This window comes from Triturus cristatus, chromosome 10, assembly GCF_964204655.1.
Source record: "Triturus cristatus chromosome 10, aTriCri1.1, whole genome shotgun sequence".
NCBI lineage: Eukaryota > Metazoa > Chordata > Amphibia > Caudata > Salamandridae > Triturus > Triturus cristatus.
Genome location: NC_140593.1, coordinates 277,178,302 through 277,204,995, shown reverse-complemented (window position 1 = coordinate 277,204,995; position 26,694 = coordinate 277,178,302). Strand labels below are relative to the sequence as shown.

At 44.7% G+C, this 26,694-nt stretch overlaps 1 protein-coding gene across 5 annotated transcripts in view; it reads left to right on the top strand.

Annotated features, from left to right (window-relative positions):
- The window catches only part of AKAP9 (A-kinase anchoring protein 9), a 1,384,828-nt gene that overhangs the window by 1,027,315 nt on the left and 330,819 nt on the right, over window positions 1–26,694 (top strand). For all 5 annotated transcript variants that reach the window (XM_085631105.1, XM_085631108.1, XM_085631107.1 and 2 more), the window contains one exon: window positions 8,218–8,400. In XM_085631105.1, the coding sequence (XP_085487231.1) occupies window positions 8,218–8,400 (183 nt within the window). The remainder of the gene's footprint in view (window positions 1–8,217; window positions 8,401–26,694) is intronic.

The following is a 26,694-nucleotide window of genomic DNA, read 5'->3' as shown; positions in this document are numbered from 1 at the left end:
CTCTGAAGCATCTAACCAGCCCTCAGCATCATGCTGATCTAAAAGGGTCAAGAAGCGCTTCCTGAACTCAAATATCGTCTTTTTTCCAACCCTTTTCGACCCCGCCGCAAGCTCTGCGATCACTGAGATTGTGCTCAGGTATCAAGGGCCCCCTTTGTGCATTTATTTATCTTTTTCATAACTTGCTCGTTGTAGATGCACCTTTGAATTTGTAGTTTTTTCCATTCAGAGCAACCTTTAATTTGGCTTGGGTACAGCATGGCATATTTGATGTATTTTGCTTGTAAGAGACCCTTCACTTCTACAAGTTTCCATCTGCCTTTCTGGACAGCAGCGGTGAAGTCCAGATATATGGCCAGAGTTGTGTCCTGATTTTGGAGCTGGCTTATTTTGTCACCATTCTCAGAGCTGTATCTTGGTCCTTGAAATTGTTGAGCCTACTAATGATCTGTCGTGGTGCGCTCCCAGTGACAGTCTGGGATCAAGGGCTCTGCCTACTAGGAATATAGGAGCTAGATCATAGGTTTTCTACAAAAGCATTTGGATGTCCCATGTTTGTCAACTCTGCGACACCCACGATCATAATATTATTGAAGAGCGATCATGCTTCTAGATCTTAATTTATAGCTTCTCTGACAGCTCTTCCATTTTCAAGAGTTTTCTCTGCAATTGTCACAAAGTCGTCCTCCAGGTCAGATATCCTGCCTTCTGCACCATCTGTCCTAACTAACATTCTGGTGATCTATCCTCTCCGTTAGATGGTCTAGGCCAGGTGTCTCCAACCTTTTCTCCAGTAAGAGCTATTTTTATTCATTGAAAACCTTTCAGAGATAATATTATTAGTGTTGTAATAATGACCACAACAGACAAGATTACATTAGTGGCTCCCCATATGCAAGATTGCCTGCGATCACCTCAGTTTATCAAGCACAGTCAAAGGCAATAATGTAAAAAAAAAGGCTTTGTCAATGTGTGATGCCTCTATGCAGGTTATACAGAACAACCATATTTGAAATTCCCCTCGAACTAAATTAATAATATTAGCAATAAGCTCCCCAATGCTACATGAGTTATCACTCAAATATCAGCTTCATCAATATTTTGAGAATTCAATCAAGTTTATCCAAACATCAGCTTCTAAATTCTGCAGATACATGCATTTTCCTTCTTGAATTCACACTTTTAAATATTTAGTATACATTTGTTCAATCAACCAAGCACAAGCTTCCAATTTAGTACACTGAGCTGCACACAAAGGAGAGCTACTTATACATGGCTATGGAGCTACAAGTAGCTCACAAGCTGCTCTTTGGAGAAGCCTGCCCTAGGCGCAGTGTCATCACATCCCTCTGCTGTCAATGGATATGAGCCTGGCTTTGAGTTTGAGTAAGATGGCTTTTTTGTCCTTATGAGAACCTAGTGGATATTAGTCCTCCACATCTGCTCTAGGGTCTAATGCAGTTACCGCACACTTCAGCAGTTTCCGGTGCAAAAGACTAATTTAATTTGCCTCTTGTGGCTTTTGCCGGTGATGACCGCTGTGATGGTGTCTAAATGAATGTTCTCGGGTTCAGCTGGTATGGTTCACTTTAGAACTTTCTCTCAATAAGGTGGGGAGACCGGGGGGAGGGGTGAATCAACTAAGCAGGTTCTGTACCTCTTGACGGCAAGCAGTGAGAAGGTAAACCTTGTTTCTGCATTACATTTTTCCAATTCAACACTTTTGCCCCACGACCAGTAAGCACAGATCAAGCATACCCTGTACCCATGATAGCCACCACAAGCAGTACGTATTTGTAGGCAAAACTCCAATATGCTGCTGCTATTGAACTGTCCGTATTCATCTGCCCCTCTGAGGGCCCTGGTGGTTTTCCTTTCCAAACAGTGTGTGTAACCCAACCAGTCCCTTCGGCTGGTAGGCTCAGCGTTCCTATTGCAATTGCAGATGCTCTTTCTCTGGCCTCCAGGCAACACATCACATGTGCTCAACACTGTGGTCAGTTCACAAGATCACCAAGATGGTTGTATCCGGCAAGCTTTCCGCTTTGGGGGTGGGAACATTAATATCGATAACAGGGCTAGGTGGAGGAGTATCCACAGTCTCCTCCCCCGCACACACTCCCATTCCCCCACCTGGCAGATGTCAATGACATTAGTCTCAGAGCCCCTGTTTCTGCACACATAACCAGGCCGCGCCCAGAGTCTATCCAAAGATGCATGTGGTAGACTTCAAGGGCACAGAGCCAAGTCAAGTGCTATGAGCTCCAGCTTGGCTGTTCATCTGGTCTATGATCATGCACCGGTGGAGGGAAGTGCTCTTGGCCACTGGGGCTGATGTGTGTACTTGCATGTCTTTCAGGTGTGGATTTGCGGATCCTCCAGTATTCATGATACTATGTGACCACAAGTCTTTTTATGGGTTTGGGACTCTAACGCAATTGCAGAGGCGGGACATAGATTCTGAGTAACACAAATCCAAAAATGAGCTCTGTGTACCCCTCAACTTCTTAAAACATTGTGTTTGGTATGAAAACAAATTGTAATATGTTTTTTTTAAAGTAGGGATTATCTAAGCAAACTGAAGAGTTACATGTTCTTAAATAGTTGCATTTTTCAACTTTTTAGTTTTACAGGACTCACAGTACCTGGAATCAGAAGTGAAAATGCAGGATATGTTGGACCCACCCCTGCTTTTATCCAGGATCCACTGAGGATCCGCTAATCTTTATGAAGCATTGTAGAGGCTTGATTGATACATGAGAATGTATTAACATTCAGACAGTTCTTGGCATTCTTTCACAGATTGCACTCCTTTCCATAGTACAGCTCATCAGCAGAGAAGTGTGTACAGTTTTTTTGCAATAATTTTCTCTTTGAAAAAGCAAAACCTTTCCTACTTTTCTGATGCCTTCTAGAGAAGAAGTGCAACTGTAGATGAGAAATTCAGGAGAAAATGAAGAACTCAAAGGCGTTCAGACTTAGTATTCCAGGTTGCCATGAGAATACATTGTCTGGAAAGTTTTCCCTATTCCATTGGCAAAAAAATTATATGATTTGCACTTTTTGCAACAGAAAGCTGAGCAGAGGGGTTGCGATGTAAAGTACATCTTCAAAATCATGTCTTTACGCAAGCCTCGAAATGCCAGGCATAAACAGCAGTTAATTCCCAAAATAAGGAAGAGGGATGCCGAAGATGTTCGCATATGATGGATGCCACCTTTTCTGGGGACAGGTTTTGTTTTAAACCCAGAAACACTGAAATTCATTATTTATACGTAACTGACCTAAGTTCATCTTGCACTGTCATAGATTTCAGATGTCATCAGTGATGTAATATGTGATGTCATAAGCAGTGCATCATAGCAGTGTAAGTTATTCTTAGGTGAATTTAAGTGTTTAGGTTCTTTTTTATTATTAAGAAACCTTCATATAACTCCATTTTAACCTCTGTGTTTTTTAGTGAATTTTCAACGTTTTTTAAACGCAATTTAAAATCTTACTACCTTACATATATCTATCCCCCGGTGCCAAAATGTATTAAAAAGGGGAAGGGGGCCATGTGGCCCCCCTCCTCGAGCCATAAAATAGCCCTGAAATTCCATCCCCTGGGGTTGCTCGGTGACTTATTTCCAGGGGAGCCCACCCCCAGGTCACAGTAGTTGTTTCCCTGCCCGCACCGGCGTGGGCAGGAACACATAAGTTTGCTCTCCAGCCAAATGGGAGCAAACTTGGGAGCCTGCTCCTGCTGGCTGCTATCAGACTTGTGTTTCCAAGCCTGCACTCCTGTGGGCAGGGAAACAATACACATATTGTTCCCGCCCAGAGGGTGCATGTAAAAAGCAGCTGCTCCCCCAGCCGGGAGCAATGCCAACTCCCACACCATGCGGGTAGTCGATGGGTGCCATGGGGGTCTCCCCCTGCAGCCCAACGTGTTGATTGGTAGGTGCCCTGGGTGAGCACTGGGGCACCCACCTATTATAAAGAGAGGACCCGGGAAATTAGGTCCTTGGGGCTCCAGAAGGCTTGGGGTGTGGGGTTGCGCTGCCGGCTCCCATTTTTAATAAAATATGGCCCAGGGAATATGATCCCCGAGGCCTATGAAGGCTCAGAGTGGGAGGCTGCTTGACCCCCCCCCCCCTCCCCTTTTTTGTTGAATTTGGCCGCAGGGGATGAGGCTCCCAAGTTCTAATGGGGCTCGGGGGGCACAAGTTTGGCTTCCTGCATCGGTGGGTAGGGAGGTTAGCCCCAGGGCCTGGACGCAGGCCAACCTCTCGCCAAAGACTGTGCGCAGAGTGGGGTTGGTTGCCTCTGGGTGGGTTGGCCACAGGGCCTGGCCTGTGGCCAACTCCCTCTTCAGCGTGATGTTGGCTGTATGCGAGGGGTTGGCAACTGGCGGCAGGTGGTTGGCTTTACATATGGTAATAAGATAATTACTTTGCATTAAAAAAAACTCTAGAAATTCACTGAAATGGCCAAAAACCTTGTTAAGTGAAATGTTAAGTAACAGCGTAACTTTTTTTCAACTTTTTAAACCACAGAAATTCACCAGTTCTAGATATCTCAAGTAAGTATAACTCATTTTATAATGTAACTATAACTTGCGCCCTGGCCATGCACTGCTAATTGCCCCACATATTACATCACTCATGACATCTTCTATGACATCATCAATGATATCACGGCAACATTTGGGATGAAATTATTGATGAATAAACTTCATGTTGGGGTGCGCAATCTATTGTTAACTTCGAGCACAAGTTATAGTTACTTGAGATAACTATATCTGCTGGATTTCTGTGGCTTTTAGAGTTTAAATCGTTCTGTTGTTACTGAACATTTCACCTAACTAGATCATTGCTTTAACCTTTGTTTTTTTGAGTGAATGTTGTATATATATCTATATCTCTCAATTGAAAATATATCAGGCCAAATAAGTTATTTGGAACAAGTGTACTGTACTAGTAAAGACAGTCATACATTTAAATGAGAAACACCTGTGTTCTGCCTCAGAGATTGCATGTTACAATGACTTTCCACGAATAAACAACTCTTCTGACTGTGTTTGAAGAACTCTTCGAAAATGCCTTTTATGAAAAAACAAAATAGGAAAAAATCCATGGCATTCCCATGTATGTAGAGGCTATGTATTACCAATGTTGAGGGAGTGTCATGACCCCTCCCAACAATGGTAATTAATAGTGTATTGCACGCTGAATATCTGCATTTATACTATTTATTTATTCATTCCATGCTTGCAAAAAATAATGTTGCCCAAAAACAACAAAAGTTATTTGAAACAAGTGAACTAAAGAACACAAATTCACATATTTAATACTCCAGTGCAAAAGTCACATTCCATGTTAGTACCAAAATACCATTTCTATGTTAGAATCCTATTACAGAAACAATTATTTGTGGACATTTTTTACTGGTTTTATTTCGTAGACATAACTGCATTTAACCATGTTTTTCAGGTTATTTCTGTGCTTTTTTTTAACATATAAGTTAATATCTTATGTCCAAACCAAACTATTCTCATCACATTGAGTGGTCAATGCCCTGTGTTCTCAGCACACTGTGCATCCAGCCATGTTGCACACAGCTTCTGGCAGCGAGCACCAGGGGTCGGTGACGGGGCCTGCACCCAAAATCTACTATGGACAATCTTCAGCCGTGTTTAGCAGCAGTTTCTGCAGTGTCTGCCACCAGGCTCTCTCCCCAGCATCCCACCGTGCAGCTGAGCACGTCTACCATTGCGTTGTGAAGCCAGTGGTGTGCTGTTTTTTAGGTCGAACCTAGAGTCAGCACGCAAGGGCTGCTATGGTGAAGATCTGCAGTAAATCAGTACGTGAGGGAACCCCCGCCCACTCCCCCCCCCCCCCCCTCCTATTTTTCACTGGTTTGGGTCTTTGTCCTTCATAAATGCTGTCTTCGGATTCGTTTGTAGGCTTTTTAGTCCCTCCTTATTACGGTCATGTTGTCATTTGTAGCCTCCCATGGCTACTGGCCCCTTTACTTCGAGTGTTACTCGGTACGTATCATTTAGTCTGTGAGCCATATTTTCTTTAATGAGGTTCTCCTTCTGCCTTTTCTACTCCCCCCTCCCTCCCTTTGTCCGTGCGTTCTCACCCCCTCCCCCACCTGCACTCCAGGTGTCTGTGCCTTCTTGCCCCCCCGCCTGCACTCCCGTTGTCCGTGCCTTCTCCCCCATTACCCCCGCCCACACTCCCATTGTCTGTGCCTTCTCCCCCCGCACTCCCGTTGTCTGTGACTCACGCGAACCCCCCGCCCTCCCTCCCGTTGTCCGCGATGACCATTGTTTGCAATGCAATAGGTCTCGCGTAAATGCAAGCCCTATTGCATTGCAAATGCTTGTTTTATTTCTTTTGCGCAGGTGTGGAGGCCTCTTGGAATAGGGTGTAGCCTGTGGCCAGACCTAAAGTCAGCAATGTGCCTCTGGAAAAGCCCTGCATGGCCTTTAACTGTGCACAATATTCTTTGAGCAGAGAGCCTATGCAAATCCGTATTCCAGACAGCTCCTTTGTCATTGAACCAGCTGCATATGGCTTCTAGCCTTGCACGGCCTGGCCGGCTGTGGATTTACCTTTAAAATATTGGATATGCAGACCTGAATTACGATCCTCAAATCTCGCAAGAAAGAGTTGTAATTCATCCCCTTTATCCCCACCCCCTTACATTCTGATTTAGGTCAGACGACCCCCCAATCCCAACCCCCCCCCCCCCCCCGATTCCTTATTACATCTCACTCATTTTTTCCCTAGATGTAAATTTCAGCGAATGGCATCCTCTAATTGCTTCCTCAACATACTTTCAATTTCTGCCAGCCGATTATATTAACTAGATGCTCAGATTGTTTAGCGATCCCACACACGACAGAGGGCTAAAAATGCGCCCACTTCCGATAATATTTTTTTATTTACCAAAAAAATTCTCTTCTAAGGATCTGAGTTTCTGGAGCTCCTACTTATCATAGCATAATCTTACAACAGTTAATTTTTTATTAACGTTTTTAAGCTCTATGACATCAGTTTTTATTGCATTGTACATAACTAACTACTCAACAGATTTACATCAAATCCAAAGAAAACCTACTTTTCTCAGTGAAGTTCTAGTTCATTGCTACATTTGTTAATACTCTATTGAGCCTTGTTTTACTATACAAAGAACAACATTTTCAATGAGAGTTAACATTGAAAACATAATGGAGTCAAAGTTATAAGCAAACAAAAGATTGCTATGGCCAGGCCTAGGATTTAACTGCCCTTTTGCTAGAGACCACGCTGCCTCCACTTCAATCCCACTAGTCTGAGCACAGGTCCTGGCCTCCACAAAGCCCAGCACTCTGCTCTCTCTCCAAGAGCCTACTTTCCTCAAACTTTGCTTATGGCCAGTAATCTCTGGACCCAGGGTGCTGCCTTCAGCCAGGCTCTGCACCCATCATCACCTGCTTAAAAAACTGTCAAGCTGAACCCTTGACCCTGCCCAAAAGGCTCTTACATTTGCCCATTCCTTATCCCCTGTGCAACGTCACCCAAAGCCTGGTGAGCCCAAGACAGCCAACGAACACTGGGCACAGGGCTAGACCTTCGGCAAGGCGCTTTACTCAGTGCAGCTTCACAATAGCCATTTCTTAGAATGTTTAACATCTCTGTATCCTCTTAGTGTGTACATTCAAAAACAAGGTTGTGTTTACTTAACAAGTCAACAGCACAGGAAAATCTGCTCTAACAGCATTAGTATTCCTTTGCCTCTCACAGGAAATCAACGACATTTTCAAATCATGCCAAATTGGGGTGGTAGTTTTATGATGGATAGTGTGTGCTACTTTATTCATACCAAATGCACTATACTCACCAGGAGTCAGACTCAGACCACCACCATTTCATTATTTGCAAGGAACAGCCTTCATTGGAGGTCTGGGTTGAACTCTTGTGCTTAGGAGTAAACGTTACTTAGAATAGGCCACTATTGTGAGTAACTGTGGTTCTGAAGTTCCAAAAACACATCGAAAGAAGAAATAATTACTAGAGAAAAACGTCCATGGGGCCTTGTGAATAGGTTGTAAATGTTAAATAATGGTGCATCTATAATCTACTGAGGAGGTTCATATTTGTTTTCTCTTGAATGGTAATTTGTTATAATGTTCTCTTTCCATGAAATCAGAATATTTAACTATACTCTTGTTTTTAATGGCAGGATGAACTCGATAACCTAAGAATGGGGGCCCATGCTTCGGAAAAAGATTCGTCTGTAAAGGATCTTTATTCACACAGTGGCAAGCTTGCGCAAATTATGCAAGAAAAGGACAAGGAAATAGATCATTTAAATGAGCAAATAACAAAAATGCAGCAACATCTTGAAAATGCAACGGATAACAAAGTGCGTGTTTTTGTTGTTTTTTTACTCTTTTTGAAGAAATTTGTTGTTTTGTCATAAATATTTTCAGACAGCATGTTTTGGAGCAAATAGTTAATTCACTGTCATAATGTCATGAAGCAGAAGTTTAAGTGTTATATTTCCATTTAGTTTTTAAACGTAACAGTCAGATTGCAAGTTTTATCCCATCCAACCTATTATCGTTTGTTGCTGGACCTGCCCTATCAGTCTCCTAGTCTCATGGTTTCCCCCCAAGTAAAAGTGGCATATGTATTTGTAGCGGGTCCGAGAGAACCAAGGGGACACGTGCTGTTTTCAAAGAAGGTTTTATTGATTTCAAAGAGCGTCTGGGTTTCGGATTACTCCTGTACTAAGGAAGCAGGCTTTCGTGGGATTTCTTGTCCGGGCTGGCGCGGCTTCGTCTCTCGGAGCTGTTCCTGCTCCACTCCATTTTGTCCGGCTTGCAGGGGTGCCTCGGGTACCGGGGTGGGCCAGAGAGAAAGAATACAGCGCGGAATCAGTGTTTGTGACAGTAGGCGTGCACAACAGGGGAAGGGAGTGAGGATTCACACGGTGCTCGTTATTTTCTACCCAGGTGGTGGTACGGTGTGTCGGTGGTGCTCAGGGCCTGGGCAAACGGGAGGTGCTTTACAGGACTGTTCGGTCGGGTGCTTCAGGGAGGTTTTGAACCCTTCCTTCCCACCCACGCTGTGACACGACTCCGTACCTGCTGAAGCCACACTTCCCTTGAAGTGTGGCACGGGGATTCGCCTGTCCGTTGGCCTCCTGGCTCTGCGGCGGCGGCGTCCTCTTCGTCCTCGTCTCCTCTTCGGTTCGTCCACTGTCTCACGGTCTTCGGTTCCTCCTTTCTTGCGTCCTCCGTCTCCTCGCCTCCAGGTGTATGACACACCTCCTCACAGTCCTTCCGGGGAATTTCTCGTTCCGGAAAGCCGACGTCACTGAAGGGGGCGGGTCCCGGATCGAACTCGGCCCAGTTAAAATAACAGTCCTCGTTTCTTGCCTCTGGGTCGGGCACAGAGTACCTGATGGTTGCCTGGTCCAAGTGGGCTGTGTGGGGAGAGAAGAAATCGGTGATCGTCTGCTGTTGGGTACTCGGACCCGCCTCGCCTCGTCACAGTATTATTACTAGTCTACTTGCAGTAAGCTAGTTTCTCCACCGGGAGGATATTGCATAGAGTCACATCGTGTTTGAATATCACCCTAGCAGGTTTTATTTCTATATATATATGTATACTCGGCAGCTTGTTTAACTTGTAGCAAAAGGGACCCCTGGACACTTTAACAGTACCAGCTGGTCCCCTTAAATATTAGGCGTCTCCAGGTCTGGACTGAGAGCCCAAACCAACCCTGGCCTGTGCAGTGCCAAATTTGTAAAAGAATGAGTGCCGGTGTGCAAAAGCGCTACTTTGGTGGTCCTTTTAAAAATCAGTGCACCCAATACCATGGATGCGTAGTGTTGAATTCACCTCCGGCCTCCTTAATCCACTACCAGTCACTGCGGCGCCTTTTCCCCACTCTTGCAGGTTCCTGCTTTCGCCTTTTGGGCCCATTTTCTTGTCTTTCTTTTCCTCCTGTCCTGTGTGTTTCTTCTCTCCTGCACGTAGTCAATATCTGATGAGGAAAAATAAGTGCAGGTCGGCCCACCAATTCGAAATTAAGATCTGGGCTTGTGGGCCCCCAATACCCTAACGTTTATGGAAATGCCTGATGGGAACAATAGCCAGTCTACCCCTTCTAACAACATGCAGATCCAACTTGCTGTACATAATGGCACCCGATTCTTACATTAAATGTCGTGCTTGTGTGTTAAGTAGGACAGCTGAAAAGTCCAGTGTCTTTCGCAGGATGACTGACAACCTATTTCTAAAGTGAAAAGGCCAGACGTAGAATTGTGATTTTCGGCAAATCATAATTTGGAAATAGCTATTTCTAATGTATGAAACCTTTTTAATTTTAATTGGAAACTCCTAGTGGGTCGCAAATCAACCTACCTCATGAATATTCATGAGGCAGGTCACATTTTACGACCCATTAGGAATGATAGCCATCACAGAGATGGTGGCCTGTAGGCTTGCCTCTTCTTAAAAAAAATATTCTTTTAATATTCTCAAAGGAGAAGGGGTCCCCATTTGCAAATGGGTTACCACGTCCTTTGAAGAGCTGATAAAAAATTAATGTTTTTGCTACCGGAATTCAGTAGCAAGACATTAATACATAGCACTACTATTCATTATTTGGAACAGACGTCCCACACACGCCCCTTTCAAATACTGAATTGGTATTAGGTCGCAAAAACTAATTGCGATTTAGAAACTTGTTAACAAATCCCAATTTGAGATGTGTACATAAAAAAAAAGAATTTTTGAGGCTGCAAATGGCCCTATTCTGCTACCTCAAAAAGGCATTGTATATTTGGCCCAAAGAAACTCAATGGCTTGGATAGGTTTGCCACGAGAGAGTAGACAAATGGCCCTTGGGAGCAAGGAGTAGCTAATGTGCTTGTTTCCAGCCTTCACAGGACTTCAATTCCTACCAGACATATTGCAGTACTGGCTTGGAAACAGAAACAAAAGAAGTTGAATTCTGCAAATGAAGCTTGTTCTTTTAGACACGGACATTCCTCAGAAGAAAAAGGAAAAGAAGAGCTCTCTTTTGTGACCAGGAGGGCTAACCATAGTCAGTTTTGTGTTCTACTGGAAAATTGCTCTGAGAGGAACCTTTGGCGAGGGCTGTAGCCTGCTTGCCAGTAAAGCCTTACATAACCCAATTTGCATTATTCAAGGATGAAATTATTAACATTAGGAACCTTTAGAGGAAGAAGCTTTCCTCTTAAGACCCACACCATGATTATTTATATCACATCTTGGATGCATGGCTATTCCAATGTAGTGTTATTGAAATACAGTGTAATTACACATGGTTGACCCATAAGCTGTATACTTTATGCCGCCATTGTTTTGTGATCAGTCTCTCGTTATGATGAGAAGTAGTAAAAAGAGAAAGTCCTTTCTTGTACTCTTTTTTCTCTTTTTTCTATTTCTCTCTATTTATAAGGTCACCTTTTTGACTGACTGGCTTGTACTACAACTCAATCCCTTTTAACTTTTGTGTCAACCTGGCCAAGAACGCTAAATTCCATTAATGCATCTAAGATTTATACTGTTTACAGTTTCATAGAGCTTATGTCTCCCCAGTATGAAGCCGGAGTGTTAACCTATTATTTAAGTTACAACTCTAAATTTAGTTTACGTTGTGGGCTTTTGAGGAGCGTTGTCACATGTTTTTGTTGCGTTTAAGAAGAATTTTCATTAGTGCTTCTCTCATTGATATCAAACGTTCCCCTTCCTTAAAGGTGAGCATTTATACATTGAGAAAATATGGGGCAGTAATTTCTTGTAAATCATATTAATTTCTGTTGGTAAACGGCTGTTGCCCTGTGTTTTGCTACACTGATGGAATATACTGCTATCCCCATGTCTTCCACTACCTAAAGATTGATTTCTGACCGCCTCTGCTTAGATAGCAAGCATTCTAATCTGATATTCAGCCTTACCAAAGCAGTAGAATGGTTGGTGCTTGGCTAAAATATTTATTTTAAAACAAGCAATATCTGAAAATTAAATTAATATTCCCTCTTTTACAAAGTATTTGTCGTCCTTAGATCTATAACACAAAACTTTTCTATGTTCTCACCCACCCTGTGTCTTCACATTTGTGAAGCCCAGTTTTCAGGACAAGAGAACCAATCTGTTTTTGTTGTTCATTAGGTATATTTTCCCGCCACCTAACTCCTCTGATAATATGAAATATAGTCTGTCTGCATCAACTGTCAATGTACGTTTATGCAGACTCTTCATAGTGTCTCCGGTCACTTTTAAGTTGGAAACGCATACTTCGGATACCCACAGCCTTGCTTAACCTGAGGTACTTGGCAGTGCTCCAGAGTACGTATAGAGGCAAGCTAGGAGCTCCCAAACCGGTCTTCACCTTTAAGAGCTGGACAGCGCCCTGTTGCTATTAGGGAAAAATTGTTAATCGCTTCACTTAAAACTTTTCTGCTTCATTTGTTCCCTGCCTGTTCCCCTTTTGCAACCGTAGTGTATAGCCATAGTGGTTTGTCATCTGCCAAGACACTGTTCACAAGCTAATTTTTTGCCATTATCTGGGGACCAGACAACTTTGTCTGGCATCTACTTTAGTGGACTGCATTACTTCTCATTAAAAGGATAATCTTATCAAGTGAACCTATGCACAAGCTGTCTGACGACACATTCTCACTGAATGAACACATGGTCTATCAAGTCATGACAGCCACTGCTGTGTTCTTGAGGGAGATGCCCTTGCAGTAGATTTACAAGCCAGTAAATGGACTGCTATACAGATCACAAATAAGTGTCGATCACCTTTTATGTGCTCAGTTGTTTTTGTTTCAGAAGTTGACATGAAACAGTATTACATTTTGTAGTGCATATCCCCTCCTAATCCGTGCAAAGTGAGAGTACTGGGCAAGAGCAGCACAGACACCCCTAGGATTCCATGCAAAGCTAGATTTGCGATATTCATGCAAAGTAGAGCGACCTGGCTCTGTATGAAATTCAGCCCAAATGAAAACTGGCACAAACAACATGCAAAAGGTAATTCACATGATATGCCTTCATGTCATATGTGTAATTTCCATAAAAGTTAGACATAATTTGCCCTTCTGTGATTGAGTGTGCGTAAAGATTTAAAATGGAGAGTGTGCCTCATGTACGAAACTCACATCACTCACATTGGTTCTGCAGGACAACACTAAGTCATGTTTAGCATCGGACAAACAAGTCATTTTAGAACAAGTGCAACCAGTGTAATTGTTACACGCACAAATGTTGCTATTCTTATAACATTGTACATTTCCTATTTTCATTGCATGCATCTTGTTAAATTTGCCCTTTCTCTTCTCTACAAACAATATTTCCTTTAGTTCTTAAGTAATTAAAGTAGTCTTGTTTGGAATATCAGTGCTTTAACACAATTTTGGGTAACTGTGCTTGTTTTTTTTTACATATTTCATTAATCTCCACCCTGATTTGTTAAATATGGTTGTCTAATCTTTCTGCGATAAAAACAAAAACTGTGTACGGGGTGTGGCCAGGTATTTAACATGGCAGGTACTATCTAGGAGAACTGCAGTTGCTAAAAGCTAGCACTAACACCTGGAGCCTGAATGCTGCAACATCTGTCTCTGAAAGTTGTTCTGACAGAGTGGGTGTAATGAATGTGGCCGCTCACCATCAAGCCACACCCAAAACCCCAACACTCCCTTAAGACAGAGGTAAGACACAACACTCACTTAAGGCGAGGTAAATAAACCAATCCAAATGTATGGAATATAACTAGGGCTCCCGGTTTTCCGTTTAAACTGATTTTTACATATAAATACAGACGGAAAACAAGTTTGCCTTTGTCTGTATTTATATGTAAAAACGGGAAAATACTAGTATTTCACTCTGGCGCTGCTGTTTGTCCCGTTCAGCTCGTCATATTGTGTTGTGTGCAGCCCCCCTCCCTGCGTCTCACCCTCAAAATGTCTGCTACATTATTTTCACGCTCAGTAAGTGCCTGCACAATGGGGGGGGTCGTGGCAGGAGGATCAGTGCCCTGAGCTCCTGGATGATCTGTGGCTGCTTGCGCCAGTAGGCCTGCATTGTTCTCAGCGCCCCACCTGTGCGAAGTGAATCACTCTCACACAGAGCGCATTCAGCCCCCCTCCCTTGGCTCGGGCTGAGCTCTCACTCTCGCAGACACACCTGGGGTGGACAGGGGGTAGTGGGCAGCGGAGAGAAGAAACCGGATCCTTGTATTTTCAGCCCGGGCTGCGCTGGAAGGCAGGGCTCAGTCAAACACACATACAGGGAAGAGGGTGTAAGTGAGACACAGACACAGAGTCTTTGCAGAGTTTGTGACCTGACTGCATTGCCCAAAGCCATTGCTGTCTCTTCCTTCTTGCCTGGACAAGACAAGGACAGTGTCCAATTCTGCTGCCCCCCCTCTTTTTTCCTCTTCCTCCCTCTCTTTGTCATGCTCCTCCTCACTTGTAGAAAACCGTGACTGTTCTTTCCTCTCCTTTCCGTCATTCGTTCCCCAGGGAAATGGATCCAAAAAAAGAGGACACGTCTTACAAAAGTCTTTTTCTGACATGTTTCTATTCCAAAACGCGGCCTCAGGAGGAGAAAAAAGGTTTTAAAATACAAACAATAAACACATAACTAAATAAAACAAGACAGAGTCGTCGCAAAGTGGCCAGATTGGTTTTATTCACACCCAAACACATTAGCGCCACCTTACAGAGTTTGCCAGTCTAGCGCTACTTTTCTTTTCATGTCCTTAGCTTTCTGAATAATGAGTGTACAAGCTTTAAGTTGTATTCCCTATGAGTGTTTGATTTTTCCAGAATGTTGTTACTTTTTTCAGGCAGCAAATTACTCTGGTCTAGTGCATAGTTTGAATAGAGTTGCTTCTAGGTGTTTATAGCAGGGCACAATTGGGTTGTAGCTGAAGGGAGTGTGAGTTTATCTCAGTGGGACAGTATGGTGTTCAGTGGGGAGAGGATACAGCACTCTCTGCAGATGACAGAAACTGCAAGGCTCTGAGACAAATGGCTTGTGATAGCACTTTTAAGTGTATTTGGGACATTCTGCGAATGGCAAAGTTTTCAGATGAATGTATTGTGTTGACCAAGAACAACCAAATGCATGTGTGCATTGTCAATTTAAATAAATGTGGAAAAATACTAGCTGCAGCGTTGCCTTCTGCTTGAGGCAAAAATAAATGTGGATAAATACAGACGGAAATGGCAAAAACATAAATACCATAAAACCGGGAGCCCTAAATATAACACACAAGTTTATTAATGTAATGTTCAAAACGGTAGGCCAAATATATCAGTAAATGCAGATTCTCAGATGTCAAATGAATAATTAAATGAACAATTGAAATAGAATGCAATATATACAGATAGCAAAGAATAGAAAATATATACAAGAGAGAGCGAAAGAGAGTGAGTGGTTAGAAACACCTCACTGACTGATTCTGCAACATCCTTGCCCCCTCTTTAGCTGGGGAAGCCCTTTCAACAGCCCAGGTAGGAGTGTCAGTCTGGACTCAAGTTCCAGCACCAGTCCACAGCAATACGTCTATTCTGTGGTGAACTTCCACCTGACCTACGAAAGCTTCCAGCTTAAATATCATTAGTCAACGTGAAGCGAAGTTTCTAGAAAACCCTGCCCCTTTCTCATTGGAAAAAAACAAGCAGGCTGTACCAGTCTGCGTCAAGGCCAAGACGGTGGCTGGCCAAGCCTCTGTATTTTGACTCTGAGACAGAGTTTGTACATTACAAAGATAATATCCAGCTCACTCTGGTCAGTGAGTTGCAAAAAACAAGTGAGGAGCGGAAAAGACCTTGAATATGAATCTCAAGCACTGCTATGTAGTCAGGAGCAAGGCAAAGTCAGACATGAGGCCATGTCAAAACCAATAGTAAGAACTCATAATTCTGTGCACGCAGCAGCAAGGCAAAGTCAAAAAGCAAGATGACATGAGACCATGTCAAAGCCAATAGTCAAAGTCAGGAAACAAGAGGACATGAAGCCATCTCAAAGCCAATAGTAAGCACTTATAATATAAATGTATCCCACTAAAAGACAGCAAGATCATAAGACAGAAGAGAAGCAGGCATATGCAGGACCGTCCTACATTAAGGCTAGGGTAAAATAACACACTAAAGTCAGTTAAAATGTTAGTAGTCAGGGGTCATCATAGGGTACCAAATCACAAGAGCGCCTCTTTTATTACATTCCACCCCATGGCCCTCGACTATCATCATTCACATATATCAAAAACTGAATCCCTTAACTAAAGACACCACCACCAGTAAAAAATTGCAATTCTTAACTGAAAGCACAAAAACTGCATTTCTTAATTGAAATACACAACTACAAGTGAAAAACCTCATTTCATAACTGAAAGACACAAAAACTGCATTTCTCAATTGAAAACACATCTACAAATGAAAAAACTTAATTTCATAACTGAAAGACACAAATATAAAAATGCATGTGATAGCAAGTCTTAACTGAAAACATAGCCATGATTGAAAGACTGCATTTCATAACCAAAGAAACACAACTAAAACTGAAAGTGAGTAAAGAACTACATTTCCTAAATACATGTTGAAGCAGCAACTCGTGTGCAGAACTAAAAGCACAGAAATAGCTTATGCATATCTGGATACATGTTTGATGGATACACAAAATAAATGAATCAAACTTTTAAACTCAGTAATGCTCCTAATGTCTCTAATGGTTAATACTGGAACTTCTACTGCTGAAGCAGCCAAACTTATATATTTTGTGCTAAAAAATAAAATCAACAGCAACAGTATTTTTTTCAGTCTCTAGTTCAGGAAACATCTGCTCTAATAGCAGCACAACGTCTCCGTTGTTCTCCTTTCTTTAAACAAATAGTCCTTCTGTGTGAAAGACACACAGCGTTCTCACATTTTGTTTTAACCTCGTGTATAAAACAGTTCATTGGTCTGTCCGTTTTTGGCAAAGTAAACTCCCATCTGGTTGGTTCAGCCACAGGACGTCAGCGTGCTTCTTCTGGTGATCACTCCAGGCTTGAGGGGAGGGCAAGGGAGTGGGAAAGGGAAGGGTCCCACCCATACGGGTACACAGGAGACATCAACATTTCGCAGTATGATGACCTGATAAAGAAACAAGCATCACTCTTCTTGCAAGAAACATTTTTCAAAAAGCACATGTTTTTCCTGTCCCTGTTTTGCATTTCTGAAAGTATAATGTTATCATTCCTGTCTGCACGGTTCACTGCTGGCTCTGGGGAATTGTCTGAGAATTCTATCCACGCTTTAGCCTCTGAATTATTGGTATTGGAATGAAACTCTCTTTTTCCCTGCACAGCAAGAAGGACTGGGGCAGTCTCCTTCCTGACTAGTTCTCCACTCACTGCTAGATACGTGCTCCCTTTATCAATTGGCAGAAGCCCAAGGCACTCCATCTGCTCTGTCTCCTCTGGTAATTTTCCTTTTCTTCAATTCGCCCTTCACCTTCTGTGAGACTGGTCTGGCTTGTGCATTCCGACAAACAGGACACTGCAAAGTCAGTTTTAATCAAATCTAGGGGAATGTGTATCCCTCTATTCTCTGTCCACCTGCTAGTAATCTGTTCTCCAAAGTGTCCGCACTTCTGATGTGCCCACTTCGCAATCCCAACCAGGACAGAATCCTGCGTTGCCACTTTGGCCTCTGAAAATCTCATCTTTTTCATCTCTGAGGGAATTAAACCAGCGGTCAAGTGAATCGGTGGAGTAATGAGTATCTACATCTACATGCCAGATCTCTTTCCACAATTCCTTGCCCCACACATCCTTTGCATTTATCATCCAATTATGAGCATGCCACCTGGTAAGCCAAGTTGCTAACCCATTGACGAATCAGTGTAAATATGGCATGCTATCCAGTCTTGGGGTATCTTTCATAGATTCACATGCCTGAATCATTCCCCGACGCCGAGGCGGGAGTCCTACGGTAAATTACAAAAGTAGTGCCATAAGTAAATAACAGTAGTAAGCTAAAAGAAAAAAGGCCTAAGGCCTAAATCTTAGAAGCCTATCTACATCATTATATAAAAAGAACCAAAAGTTAGCTCCAACCAATCAGCTACCAGCACCCTCTAGAACACTCTCAGCAGAGTCCGTATGTGAGAAGTTGGCCTGATGTATGATGTCACTAGTTCTAGTGTACACCTTATATCAGTCCAACTTCTCACATTGGTGGCAGCGGTGGGATGAATGAAACGAGACACTGCCTGGGGCACACAAGGTATCCCATGCATAGTCCAGTTCAAACCGGTGCTGGGGCACACCAGCCCCAGTCCTGGCGCGAAACTGGACAAAGGGAAGGGGGTGTAACCACCCCCCTCCCAGGTCCCACCCATAAGGCGTGACCTAGCAGGTAACCCAGCCCCCCAGATTTGGATAAGAGTGGTAGCTGGGCCCCAGGAGATTAGATTATCCTGAACCTGCAACTTGAACAGAAACTCTGGACCTTCGACATTCGACGAAAGAAGAAGACTGAAGAATCTCCCTTGTGGCCAAGGAGTGGCTACCCTGTGCAAACAGGCACCATCAAGAGACTTACCCTTTGCTTTGCTGAAGTTCTACGAGGGACCGACTGCAGAGCCCGACCAGAGCCTTGACTTCCAGACTTCTCCGACCCTGATCCACATCCACAGCCGAGCTGAGATCCGTGGAGGCGACGAGAGACGTGGGACCGGCTACCTGGGAAAAGTGGCGAGTATCTTCCAGCGCAGCTTCTGAGGCATCGTCGAAGTTGTGCACCGGGGATTGAGAAGCCCCAACCCCAAGCACCATCTGCACCGAAGATCAGCCCCCCACACTCCACGAGTCCTGCGTGGGGCCCATCTGCATATTCCTGCTTGCCGTGTCTGTCCGGTTGCTTGCCCGTTGGCTAGCGGCCTTTGCGACGACACACCTTTAAATCTTCACTGCTGGTTTGGCTCCTCCAGACTGGCTCCCGCTTCTTTGCAAAAAGAGAAGCACCCCAGACCTTCCTGGTCTGCACCAGAAGCAAGTCATTCGTTCTTCGTGGGTTCCGCTTGCCAAGGCTTGGTGAGTCCTAGTTCAACTTCGACGCCGCCGACAGCAAGAGCCTTCGTGGGACAGCTCGCCTCCTGGTCCTGGTCATCCTCGACGTCTCCTGGCACCCGTGGCTGCTGCGACAAGCTTCACCCTTCACCTACAATCTTCACGACATCGCCTGGTTCCTTCCTGGTTCCACGTGGTCACTGGCTAGTGACCCTGACTCTGTCCCTTCTGCTTGCAGGTACCCTTCCTTCTTGATCCCGGCCTTGGGATCCACGGACACTCTGCACTGACTGCCTGTCAGCAACTTTCCTTCAGGCATCCATAGAAGTCCACGACGAAACCCGACGCAAGTTCACACCTATGCACCCGCAGCCCGTGGGCTAGGTAACTTGGGTACTTCGGTGCTCACAAGGGTAGTGACTATCCTAGGGTCTAGTTTCAGAGTCTCGACTTTCTAGCCTTACCAGAAGTGTCCTAAAACTGCTTATTTCAGAACTGTACTATTTCTATCGATTATACGCATTACGTGTGAGTGTTTCCACTCTGCACCTGAATCCCGTGGGCCTCCCACTTCCTAACTGTTGGTAGTGTAGTGTAGCCCCAGCGATTCCCTAGGCCTAGGCCTATTCTATTTCCGTGACAGTGGTCCTTATACCACTTCTTTAGCATATGGTTTGCGTGGCCCCTAGGGCCTAACCGTATTATTTACCTGTGTGACTTAATGTATGCTTAAATAAGACTGTGTTGTACTTACTTCGAATCTCATAAAGAGTGCTGAGGGTTTGACTAGAATAAATACACTTTATTTTATATATATATATGTTGTGGTGTCCTTTCATTTGGTATCACAGCTGGCTTCACATGCCATTCAGAGTTTAGCCTAAGACTGCTCTTGTCCATGCTACCACTAGGATAGCTGGTCTATAAGGTTGACTTTACAACCAATCACCATAAGGGTTGTTTGGACTGATATAAGGTGTACACTAGAACTAGTGACATCATACATCAGGCCAACTTCTCACACCGTACTCCTCAGATTTTCACCACACACCGTGTGGAAGGGAGTCTCCCTGAGTGCCAACTCAGTTCTACACTTCATCTCTTCAGGATGTCTGACAAGAAAGCTCTCTTCAAGCCCTGCAGGACCTGTGAAAAGAAGAGGGTCCATGTTGATGACCAGCATAAGGACTGCATTTACTGTCTTTATCCTAAGCATGTTGCGAAGCATTGTAAGATCAGCTGTACTTTCCCTACAAAGACTCTTAGAGAGAGCGAGAGAGAGGCAAGACTGCATTTGTGGCTCAAATCTTCCTCGGCTGAGGAAGATGACAGAGCCTCAACTTCTAGCAAAAGAGCTAGATCCCATGACAGCTCTTCAAGTGAGGGAAGAAAACACCATAAATCTTCCCATGATATTTCTGACCCTTCGCAGAGGTCACCTAAGCTTTCCTCTGGGTCAACGCTGTCTCCACCCTCTACATCGGTCAAGGAGTCTAAGAGGCTATCTACTTCAAAAACTGTGAGTAAAAGCCATGTTAAATCTCTCACGTTGACTCCATCGTCGACGATTTCTGTGACTTCATCTGCCCCATCGTCGACTGCTACTGTCTCGACGACGGCCATTACTTCGCCTATTCTGTTTACTAGAATTTCAATCACGACTAAGAAGCCTGTTCTTGAACAATCGTCGACGAGGAAGTCATCGACGAAGTCCCCGTCGACGACCACGTCGACATCGAGTCCATCGCCGAAGGTTCCGTCAACGAAGCCCCCACCGTCGACAAAGGTATTCTCAATGAAGTCTATGTCGTTGACGTCTGCCTCGTCGACGATGTCACCATCGACGACTGTCCAGTCGATGACGAACCCATTGACGACGACAATCCCGTCCACGAAGAGCCCGTCGACGACGAAGAGCCCGTCGACGACGAAGAGCCCGTCGACGACGAAGAGCTCGTCGACGACGACGTTACCAACTCAATCTCAGGTATCAGCAGTGGTACTTTTGCCTTCACAATCAACGCCCATATCGTCTGGACCTTTTCAACTCAAAACATTTCAAAGACATCAGGATTACAGTTAAATCTCTCCGCTTCTGCCTTCACACCTTTTGGAAACGTACGTTGAAGATGAGGACTATGAGGACGAAGACGATGAGGGACCATTTGGCACAGCTTACCATCCTTCTGAGCTTAACATTAAGTGTCAAGACGATGATGACGATTACCAGGAACAATACTATCAAGAAGAGCTTATGGTTCCATACCATAGATTTCCTCGAAGGGACCCGCACCAGAGGGAGAAGAGTCACCTCCTTCCAACGCTCATACAGGATCTCCAGGCCATGCGTGCGGATTACCATCAAAAGTTTCCCCCACAACAGGCTGTCCCAGAAAATCCACCTCCACCAGCGGGGATCCCTGATCCGTTACCTCAGTCTGAGGTTCCTGTTTCACCGGCTCATCCTTCAGGTCCATCTGAACAGGTGCACCATGACACTACATCCTCTGAAGAGGAGGTTGAAGAGGGAGAGTTACCTGAAAATACTAATATTACGGATCCCTGGGGCGAATATATAATACCGATGCCTTCTCCACCCTTTCCTCTGCCTTCTGATTCTCCCCCTGAGGACATCGGGGGCTTTCATAATTTGATGCAGCGAGCAGCAGCTAGATTCCAGTTGCCTGTTACTGTTGAGCAGACAGACTGTTTTTTGCATGATTTCAAGGCAGAGTCTAGGAGGATCAAGCAAGCTGTTCCAATCATTGACTATATCTGGAATGAAGGGGTTAAGGTCATGAAGACGCCTGCGTCTATTTCGGCAGTGCTTCCTCGCATAGAGAAAAAGTACTGTGCTCCTGCTACCAGCCCATCCTGTCTGATTGGTCATCCACGACCAGATTCAGTAATTTCTCAAGCCGCCCAACAACGATCTAAAAATCCTGCGACGCCTATCAGCACACCGCCTGATAAGGAAGGACGGAGGCTGGACCTTATAGGTAAAAAATTCTCTACTATGGCAGCGGCCTCTATTAGAGCTGCAAACTCACTGGTGATAATTGGTCGTTATGACCGTCAGATGTGGTCAGATATGGCAGGACTTATTGACCTCATTCCTGAGGACCGTAGACAGGAGGCAAGGAAGATTCTGTTGGAGGGAGCCGCATCTGAAACTATAGATTGCACGCTGGACATCGTGAACACCAACTTACGTCAGCTAGCTGGTGCTGCAGTGCTTAGACGCCAGGAATGGCTTAAAGCCACAACTTTCAGGCCGGAAGTGCAAACAAAGATTCTAGACATGGCCTATGACGTAGAGTCTTTATTGGTAAACACATTGATGAAGCCCTCCTTGCTATAAAAACTGATACAGATACCGCTAGATTGTTAGGTGCCCTTCAATACAGGCACGGATCTTTCTGAGGTGCAAGAGGATGTGGTTTTTCTTCAAGAGGAGAATACCAAAACCAACAAAAGACAGTATCAATCGCAGTATAGACAGCCTTACAACCAGTCATCATACCGCCAATCCTCTTCGACTAGTTTCTCTCGTCAGGGTGGTTGAAAGCGATCACAGAATCAAGGTTGAGATACCAACAGGAAACAATGATCTACACAGGGCGCCAGTCAGATTACCCTCTTTATCCGTGGGCGCAAAGATTTCAGCTTTTATTCACAAGTGGCAGCAAATTACTTCAGACCAATGGGTTCTAGACCTAGTAACCAATGGCCACACCATGGAATTCGTCAAACAGCCACCTACTACTCCGCCCAGGGGTCCCCCTCCTCCTCGTCTTCACTTATTGTTCAAAGAAGCCTTAACGATGCCCCTCAAGAATGCAATAGAGAAGGTTCCATCATCTCAAAGAGGAACCGGTTTTTATTCTCGTTTCTTCCTCATCAAGAAGTAGTCAGGGGAATGGCGACCGATTTTGGACCTCCACAAGCTAAAAAAATTCCTCAAAAAGCAAAGTTTCCAGATGGTCACGCTTTCCGAGATTTTAAGCTGTCTAAACGAAGGAGATTTTATGGCTTCTCTGGCTATGGATGATGCGTATTTCCACATCCCTATCCATCCCAAACATCACAAATATCTTTGCTTCACAGTGACTGGCGCCCACTATCAGTTCAAAGTGCGCCCGTTTGGGATGAAATCGGCTCCAAGAATCTTCACGAAGTGCTTGGCACCAGTGGCAGCAGCATTGAGATCTCGAGGAATCCAGGTGTTCCCTTATCTCGACGATTGGCTGCTCAAAGGTCCTTCGGAACAAGAAGCCAAGGATGCCACAACAGCATGTCTCCATCTCTTCGCTTCTCTGGGGCTGACTCTCAACGAGAGCAAATCGCAGTTGCGTCCGCTCCAAGTCATTCCTTTTCTCGGAGCAATGCTAGACACGGTCCAGTGCAAAGCATTCTTGTCACACAACCGTCAAGTATGTCTCCAAAAATTAGCAACTTCAATCTCAAGAAGAAGGTCAGTTTCTGTCCGGATGTTAGCTTCACTTCTAGGGATGTGCTCTTCTGCAATAAATCTCATACCCTTGGCACGGCTCAAAATGAGACCTCTTCAGGAGGAGTTCCATCTTCAATGGCAACAAGCCATGGGTTTGTTCGATTCCATCAGGGTCACGTCGCGCATGATCGATTCTCTGCATTGGTGGTCTCAGAGAGCGAATTTAGCCCAAGGTCTCACATTCCTACCAACCATTCCAGACTTTGTTTTAACAACCGATGCCTCCATGGAGGGATGGGGAGGTCATCTGCAAGATTTGCAGATTCAAGGAAAATGGTCTCAAGTACACAAACAACAGCATATCAACAGACTGGAGCTCCGCGCCATCTTTCTGTCTCTGCAAGCGTTCCTCCCAAGGATGGCGGGTTCCTCAGTGCTGGTCCGTACCGACAATACGACCAGCATGTATTACATCTACAAACCAGGAGGAACAAAATCAGCTTCGCTCTCGCAGGAGGCTCAGGAATTGTGGGAGTTGGTCACATTCCACAAAATAACCCTGAGAGCGGGACATGTCAGGGGTCTCCACAATACTCTGGCGGACACGCTGAGCAGATGTCAATCGGACTGTCACGAGTGGGAACTGGAGGAGAAGCAGGCGAACAGTTTTCCAGGCTTGGGGCAACCCAGCACTGGATCTATTCGCAACGAGGGAGAACAAGAAATTGCGATACTATGCCAGCAGGTTCCCTCAACAGGGCTCAAGGGGGAATGCCCTGTCCATGCGATGGTCAGGGATTTGTGCATACACTTTTCCCCCAATACCATTGATCCCGAAGGTGCTCCGCAAGATTAAGCTGGAGGGTTGCCGCCTAATTCTGATTGCACTCTGTTGGCCAAGGCAGTATAGCTTCCAGGAACTTCTGCTATTTCTCAAGACATACCTATTCGCCTTATTCCGATGCCCACGATGTTGTCAAGGGACAGAAGCCAAGTGGTTCATCCGGACCCACAGTCCCTGCACTTGCACGCATGGCTCTTGATTTCTTAGAGTTCAAAGACCTCAACATTTCACAGGACTGCCGTGAGATTTTGACCAAATCCCGTGCCCAGCGCACAATCAAAACTTATCGCCTGAAATGGAAGCGATTTTGTTGTTGGTGCGAGGCGAGTAATATTCACCCAGTTCAAGCTCCTGCGGAACAAATTCTCCCTTATTTGCTTTCTCTAGCCCAGTCTGGACTTGCCTGTTCATCTTCACTTGTCAAGCAATTTATGAAAGGGCTTTCCCGAGCCTTCCCTCCAGTGCGAGCCCCCCCTCCAGAGTGGGAACTCAACACCTTGCTTGCGCAATTGATGAAACGACCCTTTGAGCCGATCCACAAAGCTGATCTCAAATTCCTCACTTGGAATGTTGCCATTCTGCTGGCTCTTACTTCTGCAAGAAGGGTTAGTGAAATCCAAGCTTTCACTGCCACAGAACCCTTTTTACATTTCACTCAGGACTACGTAACCCTTCGAACAAATCCTAGATTCATGCCCTAAAGTACCATCACAATTTCATTTGAATGAACCGTTAAGATACTTTCTTTCCGGATACAGGATGTACGTCCTACAACTGGACAGCAGAACTACTGTCGATTAAATAAGTGTACCGAGACGAGCTGTGATTTTTGTTTGTTGTAAAAATGATAATAAAAATATTTTACAAAAAAAAATAATTTAATTTCCGGATCCATCCACTCCAGCTGAAAGAGCATTACATTCTCTGGATGTTAAGCGCTGTTTAAAATTCTACCTACAGAAGACTAAAGAGATCAGACGTTCCAACCAACAGTTCGTGGCCTATGGTCAAGCAACACTTGGGACTGCAGTGACAAAGGCAGCAATAGCCAGATGGCTGGCTTCTACGATTCATTTCTGCCATGACAAAGCCGACAAACCTTTACAGAGGAAAGCCAAAGCTCATTCTACGAGGACTGTGGCAGCTTCTACAGCTTTGATTGCTGGAGTGACTCTGGAAAATATCTGTTGTGCTGCGAGATGGAAAATTTTCCACACATTCACAAAGCATTACTGTCTTCAATCTGCACAGCAAGACAATGCAGCTGTTGGACAGGCGGTCCTACGCCATCTCTTTAATTAAGGTCAGATTCAGGTACTTCTTCTCTTTTATATGCTACCATGTTTCATGTAACATACTGTTTATATGTTTAAAGAACTGGATATATAGATATATCTGTATGTTAATATTTATGTATTCATGCATTATTTCGGTAATGTCTTTTAACATAGATTTTGATTTCTTAAAGGCTTGGTTATTTTAAAATGTCTCAACCATTGTGGATGCAGTTTGGGAGTTTATGAACAATTGTCTCCCACCATCCGCAAACGACAATACATTTGGCTTACTTCTTGCTACTCTGATTCAGGCATGTGAATCTATGAAAGATACCCCAATACTGGATAATAAAACAAGTTACTTACCTGTAACTACAGTTATCCAGTATTGGTATCTTTCATAGATTCACATGCACCCACCCTTCTCCCCGGCGAGTTAGTTCTTTAGGATTTGGGAAACTTACTTCCCACTTGTGCTAAGAAAATCTGAGGAGAACTGACTCTGCTGAGAGTGTTCGAGAGGGTGCTGGTAGCTGATTGGTTGGAGCTAACTTTTGGTTCTTTTTACTAAAATGATGTAGATAGGCTTCTAAGATTTAGGCCTTAGTCCTTTTTTAGGTCTCGCTCTCGAGACCTATTGTCGCCGAGATGCCTCTCAAGGGAGACAGACCGGGGCACGCGCAGCGATTGGGGTCGGGGTCTGTGGACGCGCTTACATACACACACACGCGCGCGCACAAACCCCGCCGCTGCCGACCCACCCTCCCACCCTCCCAAAATATCATTTTCTGTTTCTTCCCCCTTGCACTCACTTGCTGTTGGTCTGCCCTTCTCCGGTGATGCTCTTCACCCCCTCCGCTGCTGCTTCCGCTGCCCCGGACCCTCCATGCTTCTTTCCTTGGGTTTGTTTTGTTTATGTCCACCTGGCGGGTTCCCGGAAAGCGCGTGACTCCCCCTGGTCACGTGTGACTTTACAGTCCAATTGCAAGACCCCGGCAGCAGGCGTGGGCCAATCACTAGCCGCCTGCTACATGGGC